At 37.6% G+C, this 27,317-nt stretch overlaps 1 protein-coding gene and 1 pseudogene across 1 annotated transcript in view; both read right to left on the bottom strand.

Annotated features, from left to right (window-relative positions):
* Positions 1–1,697: 1,697 nt before the first annotated feature.
* The window catches only part of IL6ST (interleukin 6 cytokine family signal transducer), a 68,687-nt gene continuing 43,067 nt past the window's right edge, over positions 1,698–27,317 (bottom strand). Inside the window, exons 8-16 of the mRNA XM_069556512.1 lie at positions 19,822–19,904; positions 18,972–19,182; positions 18,224–18,406; positions 16,017–16,118; positions 15,687–15,833; positions 15,267–15,407; positions 11,036–11,132; positions 7,402–7,483; positions 1,698–6,453 (exon numbers count right to left, since the gene is read on the bottom strand). Of these exons, the coding sequence (XP_069412613.1) occupies positions 5,716–6,453; positions 7,402–7,483; positions 11,036–11,132; positions 15,267–15,407; positions 15,687–15,833; positions 16,017–16,118; positions 18,224–18,406; positions 18,972–19,182; positions 19,822–19,904 (1,784 nt within the window). The 3' untranslated portion in view covers positions 1,698–5,715. The remainder of the gene's footprint in view (positions 6,454–7,401; positions 7,484–11,035; positions 11,133–15,266; positions 15,408–15,686; positions 15,834–16,016; positions 16,119–18,223; positions 18,407–18,971; positions 19,183–19,821; positions 19,905–27,317) is intronic.
* LOC138421991 (GTP-binding nuclear protein Ran-like) lies at positions 14,205–15,026 on the bottom strand (annotated as a pseudogene).

The raw sequence follows: 27,317 nt of genomic DNA, 5'->3' as shown, positions 1-27,317 counted from the left end.
GGCTATGGTTTTTCCAGTGGTCATGTATGGATGTGACAGACTACAAAGAAAGCTGAGCGCAGTAAGAATTGATGCTTTGAACTGTGGTGTTGGAGAAGACTCTTGAGAGTCCCTTGGACTGCAAGGAGATCCAACCAGTCCATCTTAAAGGAGATCAGTCCTGGGTGTTCATTGGAGGGATTGATGTTGAAGCTGAAACTCCAATACTCTGGCCACCTGATGCGGAGAGCTGACTCATTTGCAAAGACCCCAATGCTGGGAAAGACTGAGGGCAGGAAGAGAAGGGGACGACAGAGGATGATATGGTTGGATGGCATTGCCGACACAACGGACATGGGTTTGGGTGGACTCTGGGAGTTGGTGATGGACAAGGAGGCCTGGCGTGCTGCAGTTCATGAGGTCGCAGAGTCACACATGACTGAGCAACTGAACTGAAACATGGAAAAGACCCTAATGCTGGAAAAGACTGATGGCAGAAGGGGGTGACAAAGGATGAGATGGTTGGATGGCATCACCGACTCAATGGACTTGAGTTTGAGCAAACTCTAGGAGATGTGAAGGACAGGGAAGCCTGGTGTGCCGCAGTACATGGGATTGCAGAGTTAGAAACAACTTAGCAACTCATCAATGAAACATGTACCTGGGCTTCCCAGGGGGCTCAGTGGTTAATCTGCCAGCAACGCAGGAGACATGGGTTCGATCTCTGGGTCAGGAAGATCCCCTGGAAAAGGGAATGGCTACCCACTCTAGTATTCTTGTCTGGAGAATCCCCATGGACCGAGGAGCCCAGAGGGCTACAGTCCACAGGGTCGCAAAGTGTTGGACATGACAGAGCACACGTGCAATGCAAATATGTATATAAGAGCACAGTTGTACTATTTCTGTTTATATTCTGAGAGCGTTGAAGGAAGGTTGTATATTAAGAACAAAATTTAAACCGGAAGTTAAAATTGTTTGTCTCTGGGCCAGGAAAACGGAATGCCTTTTTGGCAGTAGGATGGACTGACCCATAATATAAATTAGGATAAGACAAGAAGTATCACAAAGAAGTCATGCTGTAAGAGCCTGTAAGAGACCTAACCAAAGATTAACACAAACACAAAGCCCAAGGCTGAGATGCTATTTCTGCAGCCTTTAGTATATGTGTGAAAGGATGAAGTTAAGTGAATTTTTCACTCCCTGCATATTTAGATAAAATCACAATGTGAAGTTACACAAATCTAGTAGTTCAGATTTCCTTCCAGGTGGAAGTAGTACTTTTATACACTATACTCAGCAAGCTCAGGGGAGTGGTGGTGGAGCTGGATCGATCGGCTTCACGCCTCACTGTGACAAGACTCCAGGGGGGTGTGGGTACAGACAGGTCACAAGCTGGCACAGCACCTCTGTACTTTTCACGGGCAACCCATTGAAAAATATCCAATGGGAGGTGAGATGCTGGGATTCTAGAAATCATCTTGTAAGTCCAGAAAACTCATAAATGAATTTGCCATCTCCAAGTCTATTCTATATTAAGGCTGAGGTAGGGTATTGATTTTCTTCTAAATCCTGATCCATTATGTTAAATGAGGAATTCAGAAACCACAGAACCCTCCAAAAGCACCAAGCTTATTAAAGCCTCAACACCAACAATGATAAAGTTACCTTAAATATTATGTATAATGAAACCAAATGGTAGTGACCACACCCAGAAAAAATTTGAGTAAGAATTTATTACATTTACTTAAAGGATTAGAGCTGATATATAAGAGAACATTTAGTTATGTCAACATAAAAACAATAGCTGTAGTTATGATATGCACATGCAATTCATTCTGCAAAAATAAAAATACACACTACTCTTTCTAGACAAGCCTTCTATATGAAGTAAGAGTAGGTCAAGGTCAAAAGGCAAGTGAACTTGAAAGGATTGCACTTATAATTAAACGGGACATAGCCAGGGTATAAAGAGGAGACATACCTAATGCTAACCACTGTATTGCAGAACTAGCAAATTGCACACTTATTTTTAGAGTATACTATTCAACATACATATATACTAAGACTAAAGAAATTTCAAATATCCACCTTTAAATTATCCCTTTATTTCTGACATATCACATTTTGATATTCATGTAATAGCATTTGAAATACGTAGTTATCATTGTCAAAGCTTATGTTTAAGGGATAAAAGGTCTGTAAGATCTACCACCATTGGCCTCAAATGCACTTTCATCATGATCTATCAAGTGTAAAAAAGAACTGGGTAATTAAGTTAAACTAACCTGCTTTAACTACAAAAAGCCTTTAAAAATTTAGGAACAAATATGTAACAAAAGAGCTCATCCAGAGCCACCTTTTCATTTTTAATGCAATGTATATTAGAATATCATGTGAATACATGTACAAGTAGAATATACAATGAAAAAAGAATAGACTGACTCCAAAGATCAGTATTTGGATTTGGAAAGTTTTGACTTGCATCTAAATTCTGCTTATAAATAGCCTGAAAGGAACTGCTATCAAGGACCAGTCTAAAGAACTAGGCTGTTAAGTTTGCTGGTTTAAAATTTCTTAAACCTAAATATCTTGCCATTGTATGGCTTCATATTCTTTTAGTTTACAGAAAAAGTGCAAAAAAAATTTAAAAGTAATCTTAGAGGGCAACAGAATCGAATATAGCCTACAACAGAGTTATCCCAGTATTTTTAAACAACTGAACTTTTAAGTTTTATGTAGCTTATTATGTTGACATTTTACCCATTTCAACAAACAGAAGTATAAGGTATATAATTTGTTCTTGACACCAGAGGAAGAGATTGGTGTGGAATATAATGGGATAGAGGAAGAGCTTTCCTACTTGATGTATAGTCAATACATGCCAGTTAACAGAAATATTTTAGGGAATGATACTATATAATTATCTACTTCTAAATTTACGTCATGATTATTTAACTACTTAACTATGTGAGCAGAAAAAAGACATCTTTTTAAAACTTGATATTTATAGAGCGATTTTAGATGTTCCACTTTAAATGTGAATTTTCATAGATAAATGTTTTCACAATAAACTAGGGTCACTGGATGACTTCACATGTTAAAAAAAAATCTCTCATCAAAGAAAAAGGCTGAAGTTAAACAACTAGGTGAGGAACACATGAGCACAACACACGTGAATGACTCTGCCTTCTCCCTTGTTTCCACTCATGTGTTGGGTATATTCCCCAGCGATGAATGATCCATGTTAAAAAAAGGGTTAAACTGTAAGGTTTTAGTAGGTTTGAAGTCTGATAGTTTTCCATGAGTTATTTAGCATCGTGCTTTTATGAAGGATGAGGGTAAGGTATCAAAGACACCAGTAATGAATAATCAAATTACAGTAACAACAAATGTAACATATGCTTGATTATTATTTTCAATCTTACAAGAGGGTAACTGCATCAAGTTTTTGGATACTAGATATTTAACGAGTAATAAACCCACTATCTTAAACATAGTCTAATTTTCACATAAATGAACCTAATTTCTCTGCCGACCTAAAGTATAATTCACATGTATCAAAACAGATTATTCTACGACATGCCTTATGAAAGTAATTTTCATAAGTTTCGTGACTGCTTTTCTCTTTTGGGGCAAAGATGTATATAAATATTTCCTGAATGAATTTTTGCACAGTATCCAAACATCCACTTAATATGCCTAAAGTGCTTTTGTGGTTAGAGGGCATTCACTCGCTGCACCATGTTGTACGTTAAGTTTCAACATACAAATCTACTTATAATGATGTCCTTTCTTAAATAACTGTTTGTTCTCATTCCTTCAGATCGTGAGTTCACATTTTATAATTTCCCTCCCCCCATGTATGATCATTACACTAGAATGTTCTTCACGACACTGCTATTTGTTAGGAGGAAGGTCAGAGCTAAACATGGTTATAACAACACGACCACTTATTTTGAGGAAATGAAAAAAATGTAGTAGATATAAATTTGCTGACATTTAGCAAGACCAATCCTTTCCTGATATGGACCAGCCTTTGATGGCCAGCTTAAATGGTGGTGGTGCTAACCTTGTAGAGTGTGAGTCTGGGGTCTGTCCCTACTTTTCCTCATGATTCTGACAGTCTGCCAGTCTCACGCTGGTTTTGCATAAAGAAGAACTGGACATATCAGAACACAGCATCTGCTCTGTCTCACAAAGCCCAGACATGTGAAAGAACTCCGACTTGTTAGGCAAGAATACAAAGGAGAAAGCGCAACAGGAAATCTACTGTGAACAATACTGATGAGAGAGCAGTGAGCAGACTTACATCTCAACTGTAAATGTGCACTAAATTTTCTCAACCTTTTATTCTTCAATAACCTCTGCAAATATTTTAAGTTGCCCTGGCTTTTGTATCTTAAATATGGCAGAGAAACAAACTTACTTGATAGCAGTAGTCAATACATGATCGATTTCTTCTTACTCAGCCCCTGCCTCCTTGTCAAGGTGGTGGGTAGAGGATAACGTGAATGTGAAAGTGAGTTTAGCACTAAACTCTGGAGGCTCAACTCACTTTCCCCCTGAAGAAGAGAACATGTGGGAAGAGGTTTAAAATATTCCTAATTATCATGTAGAACTAAGTTCCACCTACCTCAGGGCTGGCAGACATTCTCTTCATTAAGTGCCTCTACAATAAGGATATTTGCTAACTCTGATACTTATTAAGATCAACATGTACATTTTGGGGGTGGTGTTTTGTTTTGGTGAGTATCGCCCAAGTCCTATAACTTACTAGTCTGCTTCAGATACCTACTAGAAAAAAAAAAAAACAAACTCAATCTTGGCCTACTGAAAAACAGAGTATTAAGTCAAAACACAGTTTAAGGTGAAGATATATTGTATAAAGTGCTTAATCAACCAAATTCTCTGATGTCTTAAAAAGAAAGGTCAATAAAGTTTATATATAGGTATAGAATGTTTGAGATAGTTTGTCATACTCATTCCTAGCTCTTATCCGGACACTCTGCTGAGTTTGTGAACTGTATCTTCAAAGGCTGTCAATAACAATAGAAAGCAAATGTTTGAAAATTTACTTAATTATTGATTGTCTAATATTCAAAAATTAATATTTTTATTTTGCTGTGTTAAAACAGAATTCCTTTTCTCCAGCAACTGGCAGAGTCACTACCAATGGAAAAGGATTAATATCTTACATGTTGGTACGATTATAAATGACCCAAATTTTTTCTGGCAGACAACAAAAGCTGGGCTCATATTAGCTGTATCATCTGGATTCTTTTTAAATTATGTTGTCAGCTAAAGTAGAGGGTCTAAGACCTTGCTCCTCTAATTTTTGTTAATTCTCTCCCTAAGATTTGATATTCAATGACTATTCTCATTAAAATCAGTATAGCTGTTTATGACTAGCTTTAACTTAAATACCCTCTGTTTTCTAGACAGCAAAACAAAAAGTTTCACTTTATAAATTTTAGATAAGCTTTGTTTTTCTTCAGTGCAAACATCCTGAAACAGCACAAAGTCATTCAGCTATTCAGAGGATGAAGTCAGTTTATGTAGTGCTTAAAGTTGAATCCCAGATATACTGGGATGGAAAAAGCCCAAGTGGCAGGACAGTACATTCTTGTCCTTAAGGGCAAATGATCATCTTCAGCGAGTGAAGATCTGAAATCACAGATAAAGTATTTTTAGCTTTACTTTACAGGCATTTCTGAGGATGTAACAGGAGCTGGTCTTTCACTGAGGCATGTAGCCACCTCGTCTCACAGTCTGTGGTAAGTAACTTTTAGGCATTCCTTCATCAACTGCAGCCTCCATCCCAACTGTTTCAAATCTCTCTACTTGTCCCTCAATGCCTGGACCAAAAGCATCCACTGCAGGAACTTCCTGAAACATTTTCATTTTCCCAGATCCATAGGGCTGTGAAATATGATCTGAAATCTGCTGTTGTTTAAGTCTAACAAAATCTTCTTCATTGACTGAGGAAACTTGCTGTGACCTTTCAAAATGCGAAATATCTGGACTGGTTTCATGTTGACTGCAGTTTTGTTTGAAATACCGCTGCCTGGGCAGAATGCCATCACTGCCATCTACATTATCTACCAGCTGTAAATCTTCTGGCCGTTCTTCGGAATCCAACAAGGGCTGGGTGGACTCAGATCTTGAGAAGACTTGGACTGATGGTACCTGGTGTCTATAGCCACTGTGTACCACTGTGGAATACTGGACAGTGCTTGAAGTGTTCTGTGCAGATTCATTTTCATCACTGCTAGAAATGCTTGGCCTAGAAGATGACATGCACGAAGACCCTCCAATACCACTACTGTGTCCTTCAGTATTAACTTTTTCTTTCTTGAATAGGTCCAAAGATTTCAGATCATCTGGGAAAGGCTTTTTGTCATTTGCTTCTATTTCCACAACACTTACATCAGTGAAATTGCCATCTGGATACATTTGATCTTTTGAATTAAAATGCTAAGGAAGACAGAAAATTAATTATTACCTATGATACACATTCATTTAGAAAATCTGAAATAATTATATATAACATATTAGTTAAAAGTCACAAAATGCATCTCTGAAACTCCTCAGTAACTTAATAGTGCAAAGATAATCTATATCACTAAGTCACTGCTAACTTCTTGAATCATGGATTTTGTGAAATTTGTCTAAAAGGTAAGAATTAGACTGCATTTCCTCAGAATTCCAAATCAATATTGTCGGGGTGTTACATTTTTATAAACTAACCAACTCAATGGACATAAATTTGAGCAAACTCCAGAAGATAGTGAAGGATAGGAAAGCCTGGTGTGCTGCAGTCCATGGGGTTGCAAAGAGTCGGATACGACTTAGGGACTGAACAACAGTAACAAAAGTCTAGAAGTAAAATACTTCATGCCTAGTCTAGGCAGCCTAGGATTAACTGGATAGAAAAATGAAGAAAACATTAAGAAAAATCAAACTCAGGTTTCATAGGTTATGAAGGACTGTCAGAAGTAAAAAATACAAATAATCTTTCCTTTAAGGAAATCTAAGAAATTTATTATAGGCTTCCAGAAGTCACTTAATCATATTAAAATCATAGACCTTAAATTTGATTTTAATATACAATCTAAAATGCTTATCTTACAACAGAATTATCACATAGCTATATTAAAACACTAGGCTTTCAACTTACAAGTTCAGTCAAATATTTTTAATGTATACTAAACAGAATTAGGAATATAAAGACAAATATGCTATGGTGATAATAAACTCCTAGAATATGCAAGCGCTATTTTTAATTTTGACTAAAATTCTAATTTATGTACTATTTTATTTTCATTTACTTTTCAATTCAGCCCGATTGTTTTTTGCTTAAACTCTACAAATATATCGTAATACACTCGTGCATTCTAAGTAGTCAGAAACATTTTTTCTTACCCTTGGAGGTGTGTGAGGTGACCACTGGGCAATATGACTCTTTGAAGGATCTGGAACATTAGGCCAGATGTGTTTTTTAATTCTGGAGAGGAAAGAAATACTGCTTATGGAGAACCGCTTGTAATACACGTGATCATTTAAATCTTAAGAATAAAACCAACTAAACAAAAAATACCTACTGTACTCCAAAGCTAACAAAAACATCATTTTTCTTGTAACCAACAGAATAAAATACTATTTAAAAATGCATAACGATCTGAATCTTTATCCTTAAAGAAAAACTGATTATAAGACTAAAGCTGATAATCAGTATTCAATTTTTTAAAATCTCTGAAATCAAATTCTGCAATAAAAACCACTTAAAAACTTTAGCCAGGGGTACAAAACATTGTGGCACACCTTCTCTGCAAAACAAAAACCCCAAAATGTTCAATTTCCAACTAAAATAATTCAGACAATGATAAATTATCACACTGGTACAAGATAAAATATGATTTTTCACAAGGAAGAAAAGGCCAACATAAAAATAATTAATTCAAGATATCCTTCATCAAAAACCTATTTAAATATGTTTAATATAGTACCTACCACAACATTAGACATTCACAAGTGTATGTAAGTACACAGGAAATGAGTCACCTTGAGAATAAGTTCAAATAAAAAATAAAAATGGGTAGTAAGATCCTAACAGATTGTCCGGCAGGAACAACTATGAAGTCTGGACATAACAGAAAAAGCAACAGAGTTAACAACCTAAATAAACTGACCAACCAAAAAAAAGGAATTCCTTGACAGACACCAATTACTGAAGCAGACTGGAAAAGAAAACTTTAATAGCCCTATACTTATAAAAAATTCAATTTGTAATAAAAAATCTCCCTACAAAGAAAAGAGAAGCCCCAGACAGCTTCACTTGTGAATTCCATTAGACATTTAAAGAGGAAATAATACAAACCCTATACAAACACTCCCAGAAAATTGAGGTAATATGTACTGATTAACTTTAAGAGGGCATTCATCTGATGAGATAATCAGTATTACCCTGAATCCAAAATTAAACAATGATACCACAAAAAAAGGACAAATCAATACCACTTCTTAACATAAAAATACGAAAACTGTTAGCACACCGAATCCAGCAAATTCCAAGTAATGCAAGATATAACATATGACAATCAATGATAAAATTCACCATATTTATGAAAGGAAAAAAAAATCATAAGCTCATCTCAACAGATGCAGAAAAAGCATTAGACAGAATTAAATACCCATTCATGACAAAAACTCTTAGCAAAACAGAAATACAAGAACCTCCTCAACTCACAGCTAATATAACATGTAATAGTGTTAAGAGTGAATGCTCTAAAAAAAAAAAAGAGTGAATGCTCTCTCCCCTAAGATTGGGAAGAATGGAAAGATGCTGGCTCTTAACACTTCTATTCAACATTGTACTTACTGAAGGTCTGAGCCAGTAGAATAAGAAAAATAACTAAAAGTATAAAGACTGGAATAACCATCTTTACTTGCAGGCAGCATGACTGTATATGCAGAAAGTCCTATGGAATCTAAAAAGTGACTACAATAAATTAATTTATCAAGATCTCAGTATATAAGACCAATATGCTTAAAAGGATCAATTTTCAATATACCAGCAATGAACAACTAGAAAATAAAAACATGTAAATTCCATTTATAACAGCATAAAAAAATATTTAGGAAGGAATAAATTTAACATAGCCTGAAGACTACGCAACATTGCAAAAGGAAACAAGAAATGTACCATGTTCATGTACTGAAAGATGTATGTGACTCATGAACATGTGAACTCATGTTTACACTGCATTTTCCCCTAAACTGATGTATAGATTCAATAAAATTCCACTAAAAATTCTAACAGATTTTTAAGGGAAATTTATAAGCTGATAATTTTATATGAAAAGGCAAAGAACCTAGAAAAAATAATTTTGAAAAAAAAAAAAGAATACTGGAGGAATTCTGCTACCCGGTCTTATTGAAAGAGAAGTTGCTTAGTTGTGTCTGACTCTTTGCAGCCCCGTGGACTGTAGCCCACCAGGCTCCTCTATCCATGGATTTCTCCAGGCCAAGAATACTGGAGTGGGTTGCCATTTCCTTCTCCAGGGGATCTTCCCGACCCAGGGATCGAACCCAGGTCTCCCGCATTGTAGGCAGACACTTTACTGTCTGAGCCACCAGGGAAGTCCCCAGTCTTATTGTAGAGCTATAATAAATCAAGACCATGTGGTATCAGCACCAACAGACATATATAACAAAGGAACAGGATTAAGAGTCCACAAATAGATCTAGACTTATACGAATAATTGATTTTGGTACAGGTTGAAGGCAATTCAACAGGAAAAGACAGTCTTTTTAATAAATAATGCTGGAATGACTAGGTATCTATGGAAAAAATTCTTTAACCTGACTTCACACCATGCACAGAAATTTATTCTAAACAGATCACAGCACAGGGTTAAAATCATTAAATTTCTAGAGGAAAATATACGAGAACATATTTGTGACACTTGGTTAAGCAAAGACTTCATAAAAAGGACATAAAATCAACTACCATTAAAAAATAAAAACCCTAACAAAATGGACTTGATCAAAATTAAACACTTTTGCTTTTCTGAAATCACAGTTAAGAAACCAAAAAGGCAAGCCACAGTCTAGAATTTGTAAAACATATGTGACAAAAAATTTGTAACAAGATATATAAAGAACTCTTAAAGCACAATATTAACAAATCACCCAATTTAAAAATGGACAGAAGATTTCAAGACATATCACAAAAGAAGATGTAAGGTAGCACATGAAAATATCTATTACTAGTCCTCAGGGAAACAGAAGTTACAATCACACTGAGACAGCACTATAAACCCCTGAGGAAGAACAGTTAAAATTAAAAACCTTGACAGTACAAAGAACTGGGGATGATATCGAGCAAATGGAACTTTTCACATTGCTGGTGGGAATACAAGATGATATGGCCACTTTGAAAAACAGTTTGACAGTTTCTTATAAAGTTAAATATGCATCCATTAATGCTGGATTATATGATCCAGCAATCCCACTGCTAAATACTGACTCAAGATAAATGATAATCTATGCCTACACAAAGATATGTATGTGAATGCTCACAACAGCCAAAATTCAAGAAAAACAACTTAAATTTTCATAACAGATGTACGGGTCAACAAATTTTGATCTTTCTATACTATAGAATACTATTCAGGAATAAAAAGGAGAAAAATATTAGTATATGCAACAATATGATGAATCTCAAAAAAGTCAAGTGAAAGACATCATACACAAAAAATTACATGCTACTTGATTCCTATACATGTGAAGTCCTAGAAAAGGCAAAAATACGACCACAGATCACTGACTGCTGGGGCCAGGGGCTGAGGGAGAGGACAGACTACAAAACAGAACGAGGAAACTTCCAGGGTGATGGAGATGTTCTCCATCCTAAGTGTGGTGGTTAAACATCTACACACAGCTACAAAAATTCATCATCAAACTGTTCACTTCAAATGGATGAATCTCACTTAATGTAAATTATAGGTCCAATAGAAGTGGGGGGAAATGCAAAAATATGAACAAGGGTACTCACAGGTCTCGCTTATTAAAGCAGAATAAAACTCCCAAAAGGGTTGTCAATAGGAAGGCTAAGCAAACAGGTACAACAATAGCTTCAATTTCTCCTTGAGCTAAAAAACAAAAAGGGCAAAGAAGGAAAATAATTGTTGACACAAATGCTACAGACAAATAATGCAACTTTCCAACCAGGTTACTGTTGAAAAGATGAAATATCATCCTAACTTTTTTTTTCACAACCGTTTCAAACTTAAAGGTATTTCTCTCTCCCCACCCCTCCCCCTTGGTAAATCATATCCTAGTTGCTTATACCTTAGGTCATGGTAACCTGAACACAAAGTATACATAAAATAGAAGTTGGTTGGGGGAATAAAACTGATTAGTTCAGTTTATGGGATAGATAATATACCTGGTAAGAGCTTTCAAACCTAACTATTACATTTATCATCTGCACTCAGCAGAATCTTAGCAAAACTTACTTTTGAGTTCTAGGAGTGGAATTGGAAAAGCTCTAAATGATTTCAATAACTGAACTACAAAACTTTCTGTAAGGAATAAAAATGTAAACTTCAGGTAAAATTTTAATTATTATTTACTGATACAGGGCTAAGAATTTTAGGAGCACCTTAACAGGCACAAGGAGTGGCAGAAGTAGGAATATCATCATCTAAAAAGCAGCAAGCCTCAGATTCCTAAATACCACATGAATCCCTCTCTGAATTTGAAAGAGAGCTTAGTAATCAAATGAATCGCTAATTGGGATAATTTATATTAGAGATTTTTTAATGATTTGGTTGTTTCTGGTAAACTCCTCCAACCCTCCTTCAATTAGGTCTTTTACAGGAGAACTGTATGGAAGTAGTACAACAGCTACACATTACTCAGTCTTACCTTCCCACCACGCATATCCCTTCGTAAGTAACTTTACATCCTGTGAAGCATAACAGGAACTAAACAGTCAGAGGAATAAACTATAGGTTGGAGAATATTAATTCCTGAATGCTAAGATTCTCATACACATGACATCAAATTCAGGCAGAACCTGTCCTTTACTGGTGCTGAACTTCTTCCTCAGCTTCCACGCCTTGGGCCTTTCCCTCATGCTGCTCCAGGATGCTTTCTTCTTCCTATCTGTCCACATCTTAACTTCAAAGCTCAAGTACTGTCTTCTCCACAAAAATCTCTGAAGGTGAAAACTTCCCACTACCAGTAACTTTAAATGCTTGCTCTATTTACTAGTAGCATGGCTCAAATGGCTCTCTGTATTGTTTACTTATACTTTATTTCTTCAACTAAGCTATATGGTCCTTGAGGGCAAAGTCAAAGCCATGTGGAGTAGGTATAATGGATCCATAAAACAATAGGTCAGAGGGAAAAGTGGATGAAGCAATATTAAGTATGATCTCAGTTTTGGGAAAAAAATGTATGCATAGAAAAGACTAGGAGGATATATAAATACACTAAAAGATTATTTTGGATGAGGGAATAGGAGTGATTTTTCTTCATCTTTGTATTTTACCGAATCGTCTAAATTCCTTATAATGAACACTACTTTTGTCAACAGCATACATTTTTAAATTACTTTTATTTTTCTAAAGATCATGGCACAAAGTTTTATTTCAAATATTACAGGTGTGCCCCCACTTTCAGAAAGTTCCCATTTTACCATCTCACTTTCACAAAAGACTTACACTAATATACTAAAAAGCTTTTTTCATAAATTACATTGTCTGTTTTTGCTAACAAAAATAAATGTATAAAAAAAGCTTGTTACTGTATTTAATGTAGGTCTTTCATGACAATGAAGCAGTATAATGCAAACTTGCCAAAGGTGGGGGATACTCTGCTCTAAACCATTTTGGCTTATGAAAGGTTTCAGAGGAATGCTCAACTTTTGGTTAGAGGTGGAAACCTATATTTGTTACATATATATTCTACAAACATGTCACCACAAATCTTATCCCACAGACTGTATTCATTATTGGCCATCACAGAAAAGCTCAGGATCTTTGAATATCTATCTTATGTAGTAGTCACTTATCCACTTATTTGCTCATGCAGCAAACATTCAACCAACAAGGAATATGGAGCTTACTATTTATCATTCACTGTGTTGGTGCTTGGATATGACAAAAACAATTACCATAAAATAAGGTAATTTAACAATGATTCAAAATGTAGTAGTTACAGGAAAGAATGCATTTTAAGTCTGCTGTAGGGAGGCCATAGGAATAGCCAGAACAACAAAAGGTATAGGGGAATGTACTGGGAAAAGACATAAAGGTGGGGAAAATGAAAAGAAGTTTAGGGTCAAAGAAAGAGATTATGAAAGGGCATGCACAAGCAGCAATTAGAAAGCATGAGCAACTGAACTTTAGTTTATGTAAGTGAAAACGAGATGAAGAAATTTACTCCAACTACCCCTAAATTTCTGGGTTTGACAAAGAGCTGTGACATGGACAAAGAAAGAGAAATCTGTTTGGGAAGAGCAAGAGAGGGTGGCTGAAGTCTTAGACAGGGACTCTGAAATGGAAGATAAGAAAACAGTGCCAGGAACAGAGCTCTGGAGAATACAAAACATTTAGAAGAGCAGAAAAGGAGACCAAGAAAAAAGTACCACACAAGGAGGAGACTCAGGAGGGTGCTACTAGAAAAATACACCAAAGGAAGAGACTGTTTCAAGGATGAACAGGCCAATAGGAAGGATCAAATGTTGGCAAGTGTAGGGAAAAAAGATGACTAAAAAGCATGCACTGGACAGGACCACTAAGAGGTCTTCCATGTGTGACAGCAGAGAGGCTTCAGTGGAGTTGTGGGTGCGTGGAAATCTGGTTTCAGCAGGTTAAAAACTGAGCTGGAGGTACGGAAATGAGACTACAAGCGTGGATTAGTCTTTACAGCTTGTGTGTGTTAGTTGCTCAGTCGTGTCCAACTCTTTGCCACCCCGTGGACTATAGCCCGCCAGGCTCCTCTGTCCGTGGAATTCTCCAGGCAACCTGCCCATTAAAGGAAGAACAAGAGAAGAGACTATACCCAAGTTTTTTAAGATAGTTAAAATACAACTTTATCCTGATTCTAAATGAAAAGGAGTGGGAATGACAGTTCTCCTTCAGCATCCAAAGATTAGGCACATGTTCTGCTTAGCTACGTAATAATGTGGCAAATACGCTGCACCAGTGACATTACAGGACAGTCGCCTATATAACTAGACTTCCGACGCTGGGCCCCAGCTTCACTTTCTCACAGGTCATCATTTTTCATCTGGAAGAGCAGTCGTGTGAGCAACCTCTAAATCATGCTTGTACTGTGCTGCCAAGGCTATGTCCATGACCACCTCTGGCGGGGCAAGAGCAGGCATGGCGACCAACTCCAAGTTAGGGTCTCCGATCAATTTTCTAGCAAGCCAGAGGAAGGGCTTTTCAGAGATGTAGTTACTTTTGGCAGAAATGTGACAGTACTGAAGATTCTTCTTTTGGTGGAAGACAACTGACTTTGCCTTAACCTTCTGTCCATAATATCCAGTTTGTTGCCACACAACACAATTGGGATGTTCTCACACATACATACCAGATCTCTATGCCAGCTAGGCACATTCTTGTAAGTAACTCTCAGTGTTACATCAAACACTATAATGGCACACTGACCTTGTATATAATAGCCATCTCTCAGTCCACCAAATTTCTCCTGACCAGCTATATCCCCTACATTGAACTTAATCGGTTCTCTGTTGGTATGGAACACAAGAGGATGGACCTCAACACCCAAGGTAGCTATATATGTCTCAAATTCACCAGTAAGACGACATTTCACGAATGTAGTTTTTCCAGCACCACCATCACCAACCAATACAAGATTGAACTTGGGGTTCTCCTTGGGCAGCCAATGCGATGTTACTTCCCGAAGCATCTCCATGCCAGTCTGACTAAGCAAGACCATACCCAAGTTTTGCCAGTGAAAAAAATGAACCCGTTTAGAAAGATAGACAAATTATTTTGGGATTTATAGAGTACAGGTGAAATTAGAAGCAGCTGAAGAAACAACAGCAAAGTATGGAAAAAATTTTCTGCAGTTTAAAGAAATAACCAAACAACAAAACAAAAATCATAATTTATGAACACATCATTTATATGAATCCAAAGATGCACTTTAAACAAAATTTTAGCATGTAAGTTAAGCCCATTTTTAGTCTGATTAAATTTTTAAAAGAAAAGAGAAAAAAGGAAAACTCAAGCATCATTATTCCTTACCAAACTTTGGTGTAGTAAAAGTGAATTCTGGACCATCCTTTCCACCTTCATCTGTGTATGCTGCCATTCGTACCATGTACAAAGTGTCACTAGTCAAAGAGGACAGTGTATATTCTGTGTGGGAAGAATCCACATTCACAGCTAGAAGAAAGCAGTAAGTGCACTTTAACCAACTACTCTTGCATGGTTTGGCCTATATTTGACACTGGGAGAACACGAAAAAGGAATCAAACCATATTTCAACTAGAAAACAATGTATTTTTAGTAGGATCATGAAGGCAACCATAAAGCATATTTTCAGGTATCTCTTTTCTGAGCATAAAATGCTATATTAAGATGTAAAAAACACAAGACTTAAATTAGTATTTAAAAGCCTAAGAAAAAACACCTGATTCTTAATAACTGATATAGCTTTATTACCGATTTCATTTCCAATGACGGTTCTATAAAATATAGTATAATTTCTGATAAATCCATTCTGAGCATCAATAGGAAGGTGGTCCCACTCTAAGACAGCTTCATTTTTCCCCACTTTTTTTGTCCGAACAGTAGGTCCTTTGGAAGGTGCTGAAACAGAATAAGGTATTTACTAACTGAAAAGCATAAGAATTTAGTAAACCATTACAACTTGGTAAAATTTCATTATCATGGAATTATTTGAACATGAGACATACCCTTATTTAAAAAGGATAAATGTCTTTGTCAGTACAAAATGCAATGGTTTTTCAAAGAAAGTAGGGCTGGACTTACCAGCTTGTTTAAGGTATGCCTTTATATGCTCGGGGCTTCCTGGTCCATCATCATATACTGGAGTAACTGTTATCAAGTAACATTTCTTCTCTACTAGGTTTCCTAAAGTAAGAATAGTAGATTAAGCATTTTCTTCCTTATAATGAAAAAAAAAATTAACTCTATTACTTACTTTTAAATTATAATTTCATGACCACTGAGTTTTCTTTTATTTATTCATTTATGTTTTTAAAATTGAAGTACAGTTGATATACAATGTTAATTTCAGGTATACTAAATAATAATTTGACATCTGCTTGCATTATGAAATGATTACCATTGAACTTTCTTTTAAAACTACAACTTTTTAAGTAAACACTGCCTTTTGTGTACTAGATTCAAGCTTAACAGTAAATCTTTATGAAAATAAAAGGTTATTTTTATTGCCAATAAGTGAATAAAAATATTTATACTGTCAATAAAAGTAACAAATGACTGCATTTATAATCAGGATTTATCAAATGGGTCTTTCTTATAGTTTGACAATTTTTGTACATTTTACCTAATTGAGACCTGCCTATGAGCAAGATGTCACTAATCAGAGCTAGGGAAAGCACAAATGGCTGTGGCTGGCCAGGTGACTGGGGAAAAAGAGAATTAAGTATCATTTCCCACAACAACAGAATTTTAAAAGAAAAAATTATCTTAAATACTTCCTTTATTTATAATCTTTCCAAATTAACAAAGTAATCTATGTCTTTAGCACATAACAACAAAATTTATTTTTGTTTATAAAGTGCAGTTTATACCTTCAACAGGAACTTACATTTCCTTAACTGTTTATTCATGAAGTTATATATGCTTCTTTGTCTTCATAAATAGTCATTTTCTTAATGATTCAATATTATCAGGAAGATAATTTTTATATTCTGCTTATACAGTGATGTTTTACCAGGCCTACTGAACTCTGTGGGAATACTTGCACAAACTGAAGGTCTCCAGAGCCTTTGCTCTACTGTCCAGCTATTGTCCAGCTAGGGCTTCCCAGGTGGCCCCAGTGGTAAAGAATCTGCCTGCCAATGCAGGAGATGCAAGAGATGCGGGTTCAGTCCCAGGGTGGGGAAGAGCCCCTGGAGGAGGAAACGGCAACCCACCCTGGAGAATTCCATGGATAGAGGAGCCTGGCGTGCTACAGTCCAGGAGGTTGCAAGGAGTCCGACATGATTGAGCATGTATGCCACCCGTGGTCCAGTTATTACCAATCTATTTCCTCTATAGCTCTACTTTGCTTTTACTTGGACAAGACTGATAAACTAGACAAGTGGGATTAGTAAAATTATATGTTAAATAATGGGTTAATGAAGGCCAAACAGCCTATGTTATGAATAAAGCTCTTTATGGCTATATATAAACAGCATATTTTTTAACAGCTTTCTTATGATTAATCATATTATTTGTAGCTGAATTCTAATGGTTATCCTCTTTACACGCATACAAACTGAGTGCTTTGCTTTCTGTTTAAAGTTGTTCTATCACTTTAAAGCTACTTGAAAAGTAGTAACTTGCAATGAGAGCAATCCATACTGGAGCTCTTACTTTCTGTCCTTCATTAATACTTCCAGTTTAAAAGATAAGAAAATCTAAGTTCTGATTCTGCTTCTCTTGTTCAACAGCTATAAAAAGTTAACCAGCCATCCAGATGCTCAGGGAAATTTTTCTCATCAAAGGATGAAGTTAAATCAGGTACAGAGAACATACTAGTTAGGAGCAGAGATTGGATTACCTTGTATTTTTCTTACTTTACAGTTTTGTGAGCATTCCTTTTATGATCGAAACAACAGGAGAGTATTATAGAAGATAGTATTAACCCCACTTAGCATTGGAGAAGGAAATGGCAACCCACTCCAGTATTCCTGCCTGGAGAATCCCAGGGACGGGGGAGCCTGGTGGGCTGCCGTCTATGGGGTCGCACAGAGTCGGACACGATTGAAGCGACTTAGCAGCAGCAGCAGCAGTCTATAAACAGACCCTGAAGTTTAGTGAGGTTAATAAGTGTGACTTGCTGAGAGTCACAAATCTAGTAAACAAGAGTTGACTAGTAAGAAACAATGATAAACTGGACGTCTTTTCAATGGACCACAAAGCCTACAAAGCAGAAAAGTACAAGAAAAATCTGTCCAAAGAACTAGAAAAAGGACATCGACTTAAGTTTTTCTAGCAAGATATACCTCTTAAATAGGTGCGATGTACAGTACCATCTTCTTGTTGCCATTCTGGGATACAGGGCGATTTATCAGATAACACACACCACTCAAGTATGTATCTGTTTACAGATTCATCTGGAGCAGTCCATTCTACCCAAAGCACGTTATCTTTGGGAAATGCTTTAAGACTGGTTACCGGGTGAGTAGCTTTAAAAAAAAAAAACCAAAGTATGAATACTGATATGATAAATGAACATTTATAACTCTGAAGTTCCAATATTTTACATTCATTTTCATAACCATGTGATCTATCTTGCTATCATGTTTTTGTAGCACATAAGATTAAACTGTATTTACATGAATAAAAGCACTAATTTATAAACAGTCAATTTATTTTCAAATGTTAATTCCTTTCCCAAAATTCTTCAAGTATTCTGTGTATATAAGCTGCATTTTCTTCTTCTTTGAAAGCTACAGATAAAGCTATAAAAAATAATATATTTAAGTTAAATGTATATAATAAGTTCCTCAAACCTAAAAAATATATTTTTAAAAAAGACAAATAATCATAAAATGCTTAAACGAACTAAGTTGCAAAGTTTAAGTGAACCACAAAATGATGGAACGATTTGGCTGCTGATTGATTTCTAAAAATTTAACCACCGTAGATACTGAGGACATAGTCTTAGGATACTTATGTTTTTACAGGAGTCCTGTCCATACCTAACTACCCTTTACCATTTGTAAGTGAGGCTCCATCTTAGGGACAAACCTTGAAAATCCCAGGCAGGGATAGTTAAAACAGACGCATCTGATTTGCCAACAAGATTTCTTGCTGTCAGAGTTGCTACATAGCGATCATTTGTGAGGTTTACTGTCAGTTTTGTGTCTTTAACTGTGTAATTTTGTGAATGTGATTTCCATTTTGTGAGAGTCACTTCATAATCCAAAATTTTTCCATTAGCTTCAAAAGGAGGCAATGTCTGTAATAAAACAATTTACTTTTAAAACATATTTCACAAATCTTGAATAAAGGTAATGTTCTTCTTCATGTTCATAAATTCTGTCAAATCTCTAAATATTTAATTGCAAGGGGCTGGCAACCTTACTTTGAACTCACTACTGAAGGGAAACTACTACACACTGAATGAAGAGTAAAACCATGGCTTCAACCAAGAGGGAAAGTAGCACCATTCTGCTAGCTATTAGTTCTCTATACAGTTCTTCACTGATGGTATGCTGGCCTAAACTAGTTTAAGTCTGAATATTTTATTTTCTACCTTATTTTAGCATGATCCATTCATGACCATTTATGGAGTGCACAACAACTTTATTTCCTATTACCAGCATACATTCTGACTACCCCAAATGTTAATTATTTTTTGAGGCACTGAGGAAAGTTCGATAAAACACAGGCCCCTTATAGAACTTTCACAGAATTATGCTGAAATATCTATGAGGTATCACTAGCAGTTTATGAACCATTTTTTTAGTATATATAAAGCTTTGCATTTTTATTAAAGTTATCAAATACTATTTGATACCAAAAATTAAGCCCCACTCATACCATATAAAACATATTTATATGAGATAAAAGGATATAGTCAATTTTTTTTTCTTACCTTCCATTTGAGTTGTACAGATCTAGTGCCATGAGCATGAGATGGCTCTATCTTATACCAGAAACTTGGTGCCTTGGATGGTCCTAAAGAAATGATATAAAATTTTTAAAATAAAAGTTTCTATTATAACAAGATAAGCTAAAACCCTAGAAATTATTCTCTTACTTTGTTTTTAATATTCTTGCCCTTCAATGATATGGTGTCTCTATTCTTTCTTTACACCAGCATTTTCCCACCTCAGCATGATATGTCTTGGACTTCACACCTTTAGTCAGGGTGATAGCTTGACAATTTAGATTATATTGCAACTCTTTAGTAATCTTAAAATTGTAAAGGTACAAATATATCCTAAGCAATAACCAAAGATGCATCACTTTCTTATTGCTAAAAAACAAACTGAAATATATTTAAGTACATGTGTATAATCCCTAAATGAATATATTTAAGGATATAAGACAAAATAAATGGAGTAAGCATAGTATTAAGTTTATTACCTTATATTGGGAGTCAATGTAATGGAATATAATATAAATAAATTCACAGAATTGTTGTAATAATCACCAACCATGTGAAAAAGCACTTTACAAAACATCAAATCTGATTGCTAATTAAGTTTTAAAAATTCAAGAACTTTATAACTGCAAAATATGGCATTAAATAGAATAAAAAACAATCTGAGTAAAATCTAACCAACGTTGTGCTGACCATGAAGAAGTTAATTACAGGTGGACAAAACAAAGAGGAAAGGCAGACCAGAAAGGCTGGGGGAAAGGCTGCTGGTACAGGGGGTTTGAACAGATACATACATGAGTACAGTTCAGCATCCCAAAAGAATAAAGAACACAAAGCTATAAAGGAAATTTTAGAGGATAGAAATGGTTAAAACAAAACATGTTTTTAAACATCAATTGTTCTGATGTTAAAAAAACTCTGGCTTCTTTCACTAATTTGAAGAAATGCATATTCCAATTGTTCATAGCTTTTTGGACACCAGGAAATCTCTTTTGATTTGACAAAGGTTATATGCCATCTCTCCAGAAAATGCACACATGTATGAAACGCAATATTTTGTCTATATCTTAAAGTAGTTTAGGAACTCCCTCAAACTGATCGACGTACTTTTAAACTCTTCAAGAATACCAGTTTCAAAATTCCTAGCCAAGACAAAGGAATCTGACTCCCGAACCAGCAAGCATAGGATAACTTTCTTTCTTGGCATTTTTCAGAATAAGAGAATATTTGCAGTGGAGAACGGTACTTTACTTTTCTGCCTTTGACATTCTCAATTCACATAACTTTCATGAAACCTTTGGCAGAGCTCTGTGGAAGTGAAGGGATTTAGGAGGTAGGGAAGGTTTCAAAGTCATAGCTGCTGCCACTGACACCTCAAGAGGGTGACCGTGACAAGAAAATGCTCAGAAAAAAAATCTGTATTCCATAGGATTATTTTAATTAAAGGCTAACTGCTCTATAAGACTGTGTTGGTTTCTGCCATGTATCAACGTAAATCAGCCATAGGTACACACATGTCCCTTCCCTCTTGAACCTTGCTCCCACCTCCCACCCCATCCCACTCCTCTAGACTGTCACAGAGCACTGGTTTAAACTCCCTAAGTCATTCAGCCAATCCCCACTGGTGATCTGTTTTCCATATGGTAGCATATATGTTTCCATGCTACTCTCTCCATTCATCCAGTCCTCTCCTTCTCCCCAGTGGCCACAAGTCTGTTCTCTTATGTCTGCATCTCCACTGCTACCCTGCAGATAGGTTCATCAGTACCATCTTTCTAGATTCCATATGTATGTGTTAATATACAATACTTATTTTTCTCTTTCTGACTTATTTCATTCTGTATAATAGGGTCTAGGTTCATTCACCTCATTAGAACTGACTCAAATGTGTTCCTTTTTATGGCTGAGTTAATATTCCATTGTATATATGTACCACAATTTCTTTATTCATTCATCTGTCGATGGACATCTAGGTTGCTTCCATGTCCTTGCTACTGTAAATTATGCTGTAATGAACACTGGGGTACATGCGTCTTTTTCAATAATGGCCTTCTCAGGGTATATGCCAGTAACGGGATTGTTGGGTCATATGGTAGTTTTATTCCTAGTTTTTAAAGGAGTCCCCATATTGTCCTCCATAGTGGGCTGTATCAATTTGCATCCTCATCAACAGTGGAAGAGGGTTCCCTTTTCTCCACACTCTCTCCAGCATTTACTGTTTGTAGATTTTTTTGATGATGGCAATTCTGACTGGTATGAGGTGATTTCTCATTGTAGTTTTTAATTTTGATTTGCATTCCTCTAATAATGAGTGATGTTAAGCATCTTTGCATGTATTTATCAGCCATCTGTACGTCTTTGGTGAAATGTCTGCTTAGGTCTTCTGCCCACTTTTTGATTAGGTTGTTTTCCAGGTATTGAGTTGCATGAGCTGCTTATTTATTTTGGAGATTAATCCTTTGTCAGTTGCTTCATTTGCTATTATTTTCTCCCATTCTGAGGGTTGCCTTTTCACCATGTTTTTAGTTTCTTTTGCTGTACAAGAACTTTTAATTAGGTCCCACTTGTTTTTATTTCCATTATTTAAGGAGGTAGGTCATAGAGGATCTTGCTGTGATTTATGTCAAACAGTGTTTTGCCTATGTTTTCCTAAGAGTTTCATAGTTTCTGGTCTTACATTTAGGTCTTTAATCCATTCTGAGTTTATTTTTCTGTATGGTGTTAGTAAGTGTTCCAATTTCATTATTTTTCAGGTAGCTGTCTGGTTTTCCCAGCACCACTTATTGAAAAGACTATCTTTTCTCCATTGTATATCCTTGCCTCCTTTGTCAAAGATAAGGTGCCCATAGGTGTGTATGTTTATCTCTAGGCTTTTTATCTTCTTTCATCAGTCTATATTTCTGTTTTTGTGCCAGTACCATACCGTCATGACAACTGTGTTTGAGTCTCCTTTTCCCAGCCTTTGGGGTTGTATTCCTTCTTCCTTTTGGTTTCTGCCCTTGGTGGGTGAGGTTGTTCCAGTGGTAGGCTTTATGTTGGGAAGGACTTGTGCCTGCCTTCTGAGGGGAGGAGGGGAGTTTTTTCCCTCTGATGGGCAAGGCTGTGTAAGGTGGTATTCTTGGGTGTCTGTTGGAAGCTGGTCTGCCGATGACTGGGTTTGTTTTGTTTTGCTTGTTCTTTGGGTGAAGAATCCTGTACTGGGTGCTGCTGGGTCCTGGATACAGGTAGAAGTCTTCATGGGAGTTCTCACTGATTAACACTTCATGGGGTCAGGAGTTCTTTGGCAGTCTAGTGTCCTGGATGCAACCCTCTCACTCCAAAGGCTCAGGGCCTGATATCTGGCCAGGGAACCAAGACTCCATAAGCCATTTGTTATGGCATTAAAGAGGACTGAAACAACCACAGGGCTTCCCACGTGGCTCAGATGGTAAAGAATTTGCCTTCAATGTAGGAGACCCAGGTTCTATCCCTGGGTCAGGAAAATCCCTTGGAGAAGATCATGGCAACCCACTCCAGTATTCTTTCCTGGAGAATCCTATGGACAGAAGAGGCCGGCAGGCTACAGTTTCACGAGGTCACACAGAATCGGACGTGACTGACTTTCACAACAAACACACAAAACAGAAAACAAGAAACAAAAAATGAATCCCAAATAGTACATACAAAATCAGACAAATGTCAAAAACAAAGGTGCATGCACACACGCACACGCAGAACAATCCAAATAAAAGAAAATATAAGAGTGCCCTGGTGGTGAACAAAGGAAACCAAAAACGGTATCTCGACCAATTAAAAACAAAACACAAATCAGAAAACAAGACAAAAGCAGACTGCCAACTGGGGAATAAAGCAAAAAACAAACAAACAAAACAAACAAACAAAAAAAAAACAGACTAATGAACAGGGTGAAAGAAAAGGAAGGCAAAAGATGGAAAAGCAAAGTTAAGTAGAAGTATATGAAAACAAAATTATATATATTAAAGAATATACCAGGAAGAGAACAATAAGAAAAATAAACAAGCAATTTTTAAAAGAAAAAACCCCATAAAACTGCAAAAAGACAACATAGACGTAGAAGTATATAAAGGAAATACAAAGTGTGATTAAAAAAAAAAGTTCTCCAAAGCTTAAATAGAGTTAATAATAAAATGAACAACCATAGCAACAGGGGAAAAAAAATTCCAGAACCAACTACAGAATGAATCAGAATAATAATAATAAATGTTTTTCTCTGATCTCAACTGTCAGCATCGTTTCCCTTACTATGAATCACCTCTGCCTCCCTAGAAAGCCCTCCAATACTGGGCTGGTCTCTGGACCTGCTGTGGGGACAGCTCAGACTCTATAATCTGGCCCTATTCCTGAATGTTCTTGCCTCCAATGTCCACAGCTGCCAGAGTTAGGCATTTTCTTTTGTGGGAATTCTCATTCTCCTTTTATATATTCCATACACACAGAGTCTGCCTACTTGACTGTGTAGGTTTAATCTGTAGTTTGTACAGCTGGTGGAAAGGTGAAAGGTTTTCAACCCTCTTCCTTAGCTACATTGCCTCCACAGTTTGATTGTGGTTTTATCCCCACCTCTGAATGTGAGTCGTCCACAGGAGTCTGCTCCTGAGGATGCCTTGGAGGACTTGGGTCTGCCTCAGTGAGGACCGGGTGTAGAGGTGCTTCGATTATGGGGATCCTGGCAGTGCTAGGAACGCAAGGGAGCTGGTGGCCACGGGTACAGAAGATATAGTGCTCTTAGGGTTTTTCTAGCCTCTGGCCACTCTGTCCCAGAGAAGATAAAGCATGGAGGTGGTGTGGCTACTTGGATCATGGCGACCTTGGCAGCACAGGGGAGCCTGTGGCCATGGACACAGGAGGTATGTTAGGGTTTTTTCTAGCCTCTGGCAGCTCTGCCCCAGTAGGGATCAAGTGTGGAGGTAGCATAGTTGCTTGGATTGTGAGGACCCTTGAAAGGTTGTTGCTGAGCCATGAAAGATGCAAGGATTCTTGGCCTCCAGAGGAGAGAATTCAACCCAGGGCCAGTAACGAGGCTTGATCACTCAGAGCTTTTGTGTAATAAAGTTTTATTAAAGTATAAAAGAGACAGAAGACTTCTCACATAGACATCAGAGGGGGGCAGAAAGAGTGCTCCCCTGCTGGTCTTTAGCAGGAAGTTATAATATATATGTACACCTACTAGCAGGCTGCTAATTAGAGAAAGGAAATGTCTCAAAACTTCAGAGAATGGCACCAGACCCCTCACCCACAACATTCATTTTGAGGTAACACTGGCACAAGGTGAGTTATCCCAGGCCACAAAATGATTGACAGGAATCTTGAATAAAGGCATCCAAACAAATACATAGTCTCATTAACATAGATTAGGAGAACAATTGTATGAGTAAAACATACTGGTTTGTTGAGCCATTATCGGGGGATGGGGGTGGTGGGGGTGGTGTGTGTGTGTGTGTGTGCTTAGTCGCTCAGTCATTTCCGACTCTTGCGACCCCATAGACAAGCCTGCCAGGCTCCTTTGTCCATGGGCTTCTCCAGGCAAGAATACTGGAGTGGGTTGCCATTTCCTTCTCCACGTGATCTTCCCAACCCAGGAATTGAACCCAAGGTGGCTCAGAGATTAAAGTGTCTGCCTGGAATGCGGGAGACCCGGGTTCTGTCCCTGAGTTGGGAAGATCCCCTGGAGAAGGGAATGGCAACCCACTCCAGTACTCCTGCCTGGAGAATCCCATGGAGGGAGAAGCCTCGTAGGCTACAGTTCATGGGGTCACAAAGAGTCGGACACGACTGAGCAACTTTACTTACTTACTTACTTACTCCTGCATTGCAGGTAGATTCTCTACCAACTAAGCTGTGAGGGAAGTCCCATATATATATGCAAAATATATAATTTTGTATAGAGAAGGGGAAAAAAATGTGTCACGTGTAGTTTGTTTCCTCCTGCCGCTTGAGAAAAAATGTCTGACACCTGCAGCCTATTTCCTCCGTCTGGAGACCCCTAGCCTTCCTGCCTGTTACCCTCTCACCCTGGAGGCACAAAGTGTGCAGGGATGCCAGGTGCCTCAGGTGCAGGAGCTGTGGCACTATTAAGAGTTTTTTTTTTAACCTCTGGCAGCCTCTAGCCTCAAAGGGCCTCCCTGGCTGGTCCTTTCCTTGTTTCTTGGCAAAGAAGGCACTCAAAGGTCCCCCTAGGGTGGTGATGAAGTGTGAAAGTGTTAGTCGCTCAGTCATGTCTGACTCTGCAATCCCATGGACGGTAGCCCACTCGGTTCCTCTATCCATGGAATTCTCCAGGCAAGCATACTGGAGGGGCTTGTCATTCCCTTCTTCAGGGAATCTTTCCAACCCAGGAATTGAACCTGGGTCTCCAGCATAACAGGCAGATACTTTACTGTCTGAGCCACCAGGGAAGCTGGCTGGGGTGCTCCTCTGTTGCTCAGTGTGTCAGGCACACAAAGGGCCACCCTCTGGGTTCTTTCTCTGTTGATCAGCTGGCATGTGGGGAGAGAGACTACAGAGATGGCTCCATCCCCTGCATGTGACTCAGCAGTATCACCTTACCTCCATGACTACCCGACTTTCCTCCAAAGGCAATCCCTTCTGCAATCTCCTCCCTCACGTCCCTGGGAGCCATCTCCCTGCAGTCAATAGCAGACCTCACCCCGGGATTGCTCCCCAATCCCTACATTCCAGCTCCCAGCCACCACATGTTCCAGAGGACTTGCAATCCTGTCTGGGATACATATGGACGTGGCAAGGATCGTCTGTGTGGTTCTCACTCCATCCAGACTGTCACAGATCAACTGCTGCACTCTCTAACAGCCTCAAATGCTTCCCTGCATCCCAAACAATGCCCCAGTGTGGTGATCTGACCCTTGCTTCGGTTCCCTCACTCTCCAAGTACAGGTCCAGTCCTGCTTACTCTCCTCTTTCTTACTTCCTTCCTTCATCCTGCCAAGTTTTGTGTGGATCTATACATTCCTTTCCAGGGGTCAGGGACTCCTGCCTGCTCTCAGCTGGTGTTCTGAAAGATCTTCTGTATCTGAAGATGTATTCCTGAAACATTTGTGGAGGTGTACTACATGTCCACTACTCCTCTGCCATCTTGTCTTCCCCCCTCCCTACGATTATTTCTTGATGGTTATAGATGAAAGGGGAAGGAATCTTACTTCATATTGTGTATCCTTTTATGCCTTTTGGATTCTACCTATATGCATTGTATTATCATGAAAAACAAAGGGAAAATTAAAATAAACCAATCAATCAAAATGCAACAATGCTTTTTCAGGGGCTTATTAACTACTGATAAACAAATGAATAAAAACTACAGTACAGCTATCTTTTTGACAGTGAAGGTCTAATGCACATTTTGGTAGGTAGTATGATTTTACGGAGGAGGCGATGGCACCCCACTCCAGTACTCTTGCCTGGAAAATCCCATGGGCGGAGGAGACTAGTAGGCTGCAGTCCATGGGGTC

Source organism: Ovis canadensis, chromosome 16, assembly GCF_042477335.2.
Source record: "Ovis canadensis isolate MfBH-ARS-UI-01 breed Bighorn chromosome 16, ARS-UI_OviCan_v2, whole genome shotgun sequence".
Lineage (NCBI taxonomy): Eukaryota > Metazoa > Chordata > Mammalia > Artiodactyla > Bovidae > Ovis > Ovis canadensis.
This window is presented reverse-complemented; position numbering and strand designations above follow the sequence as displayed.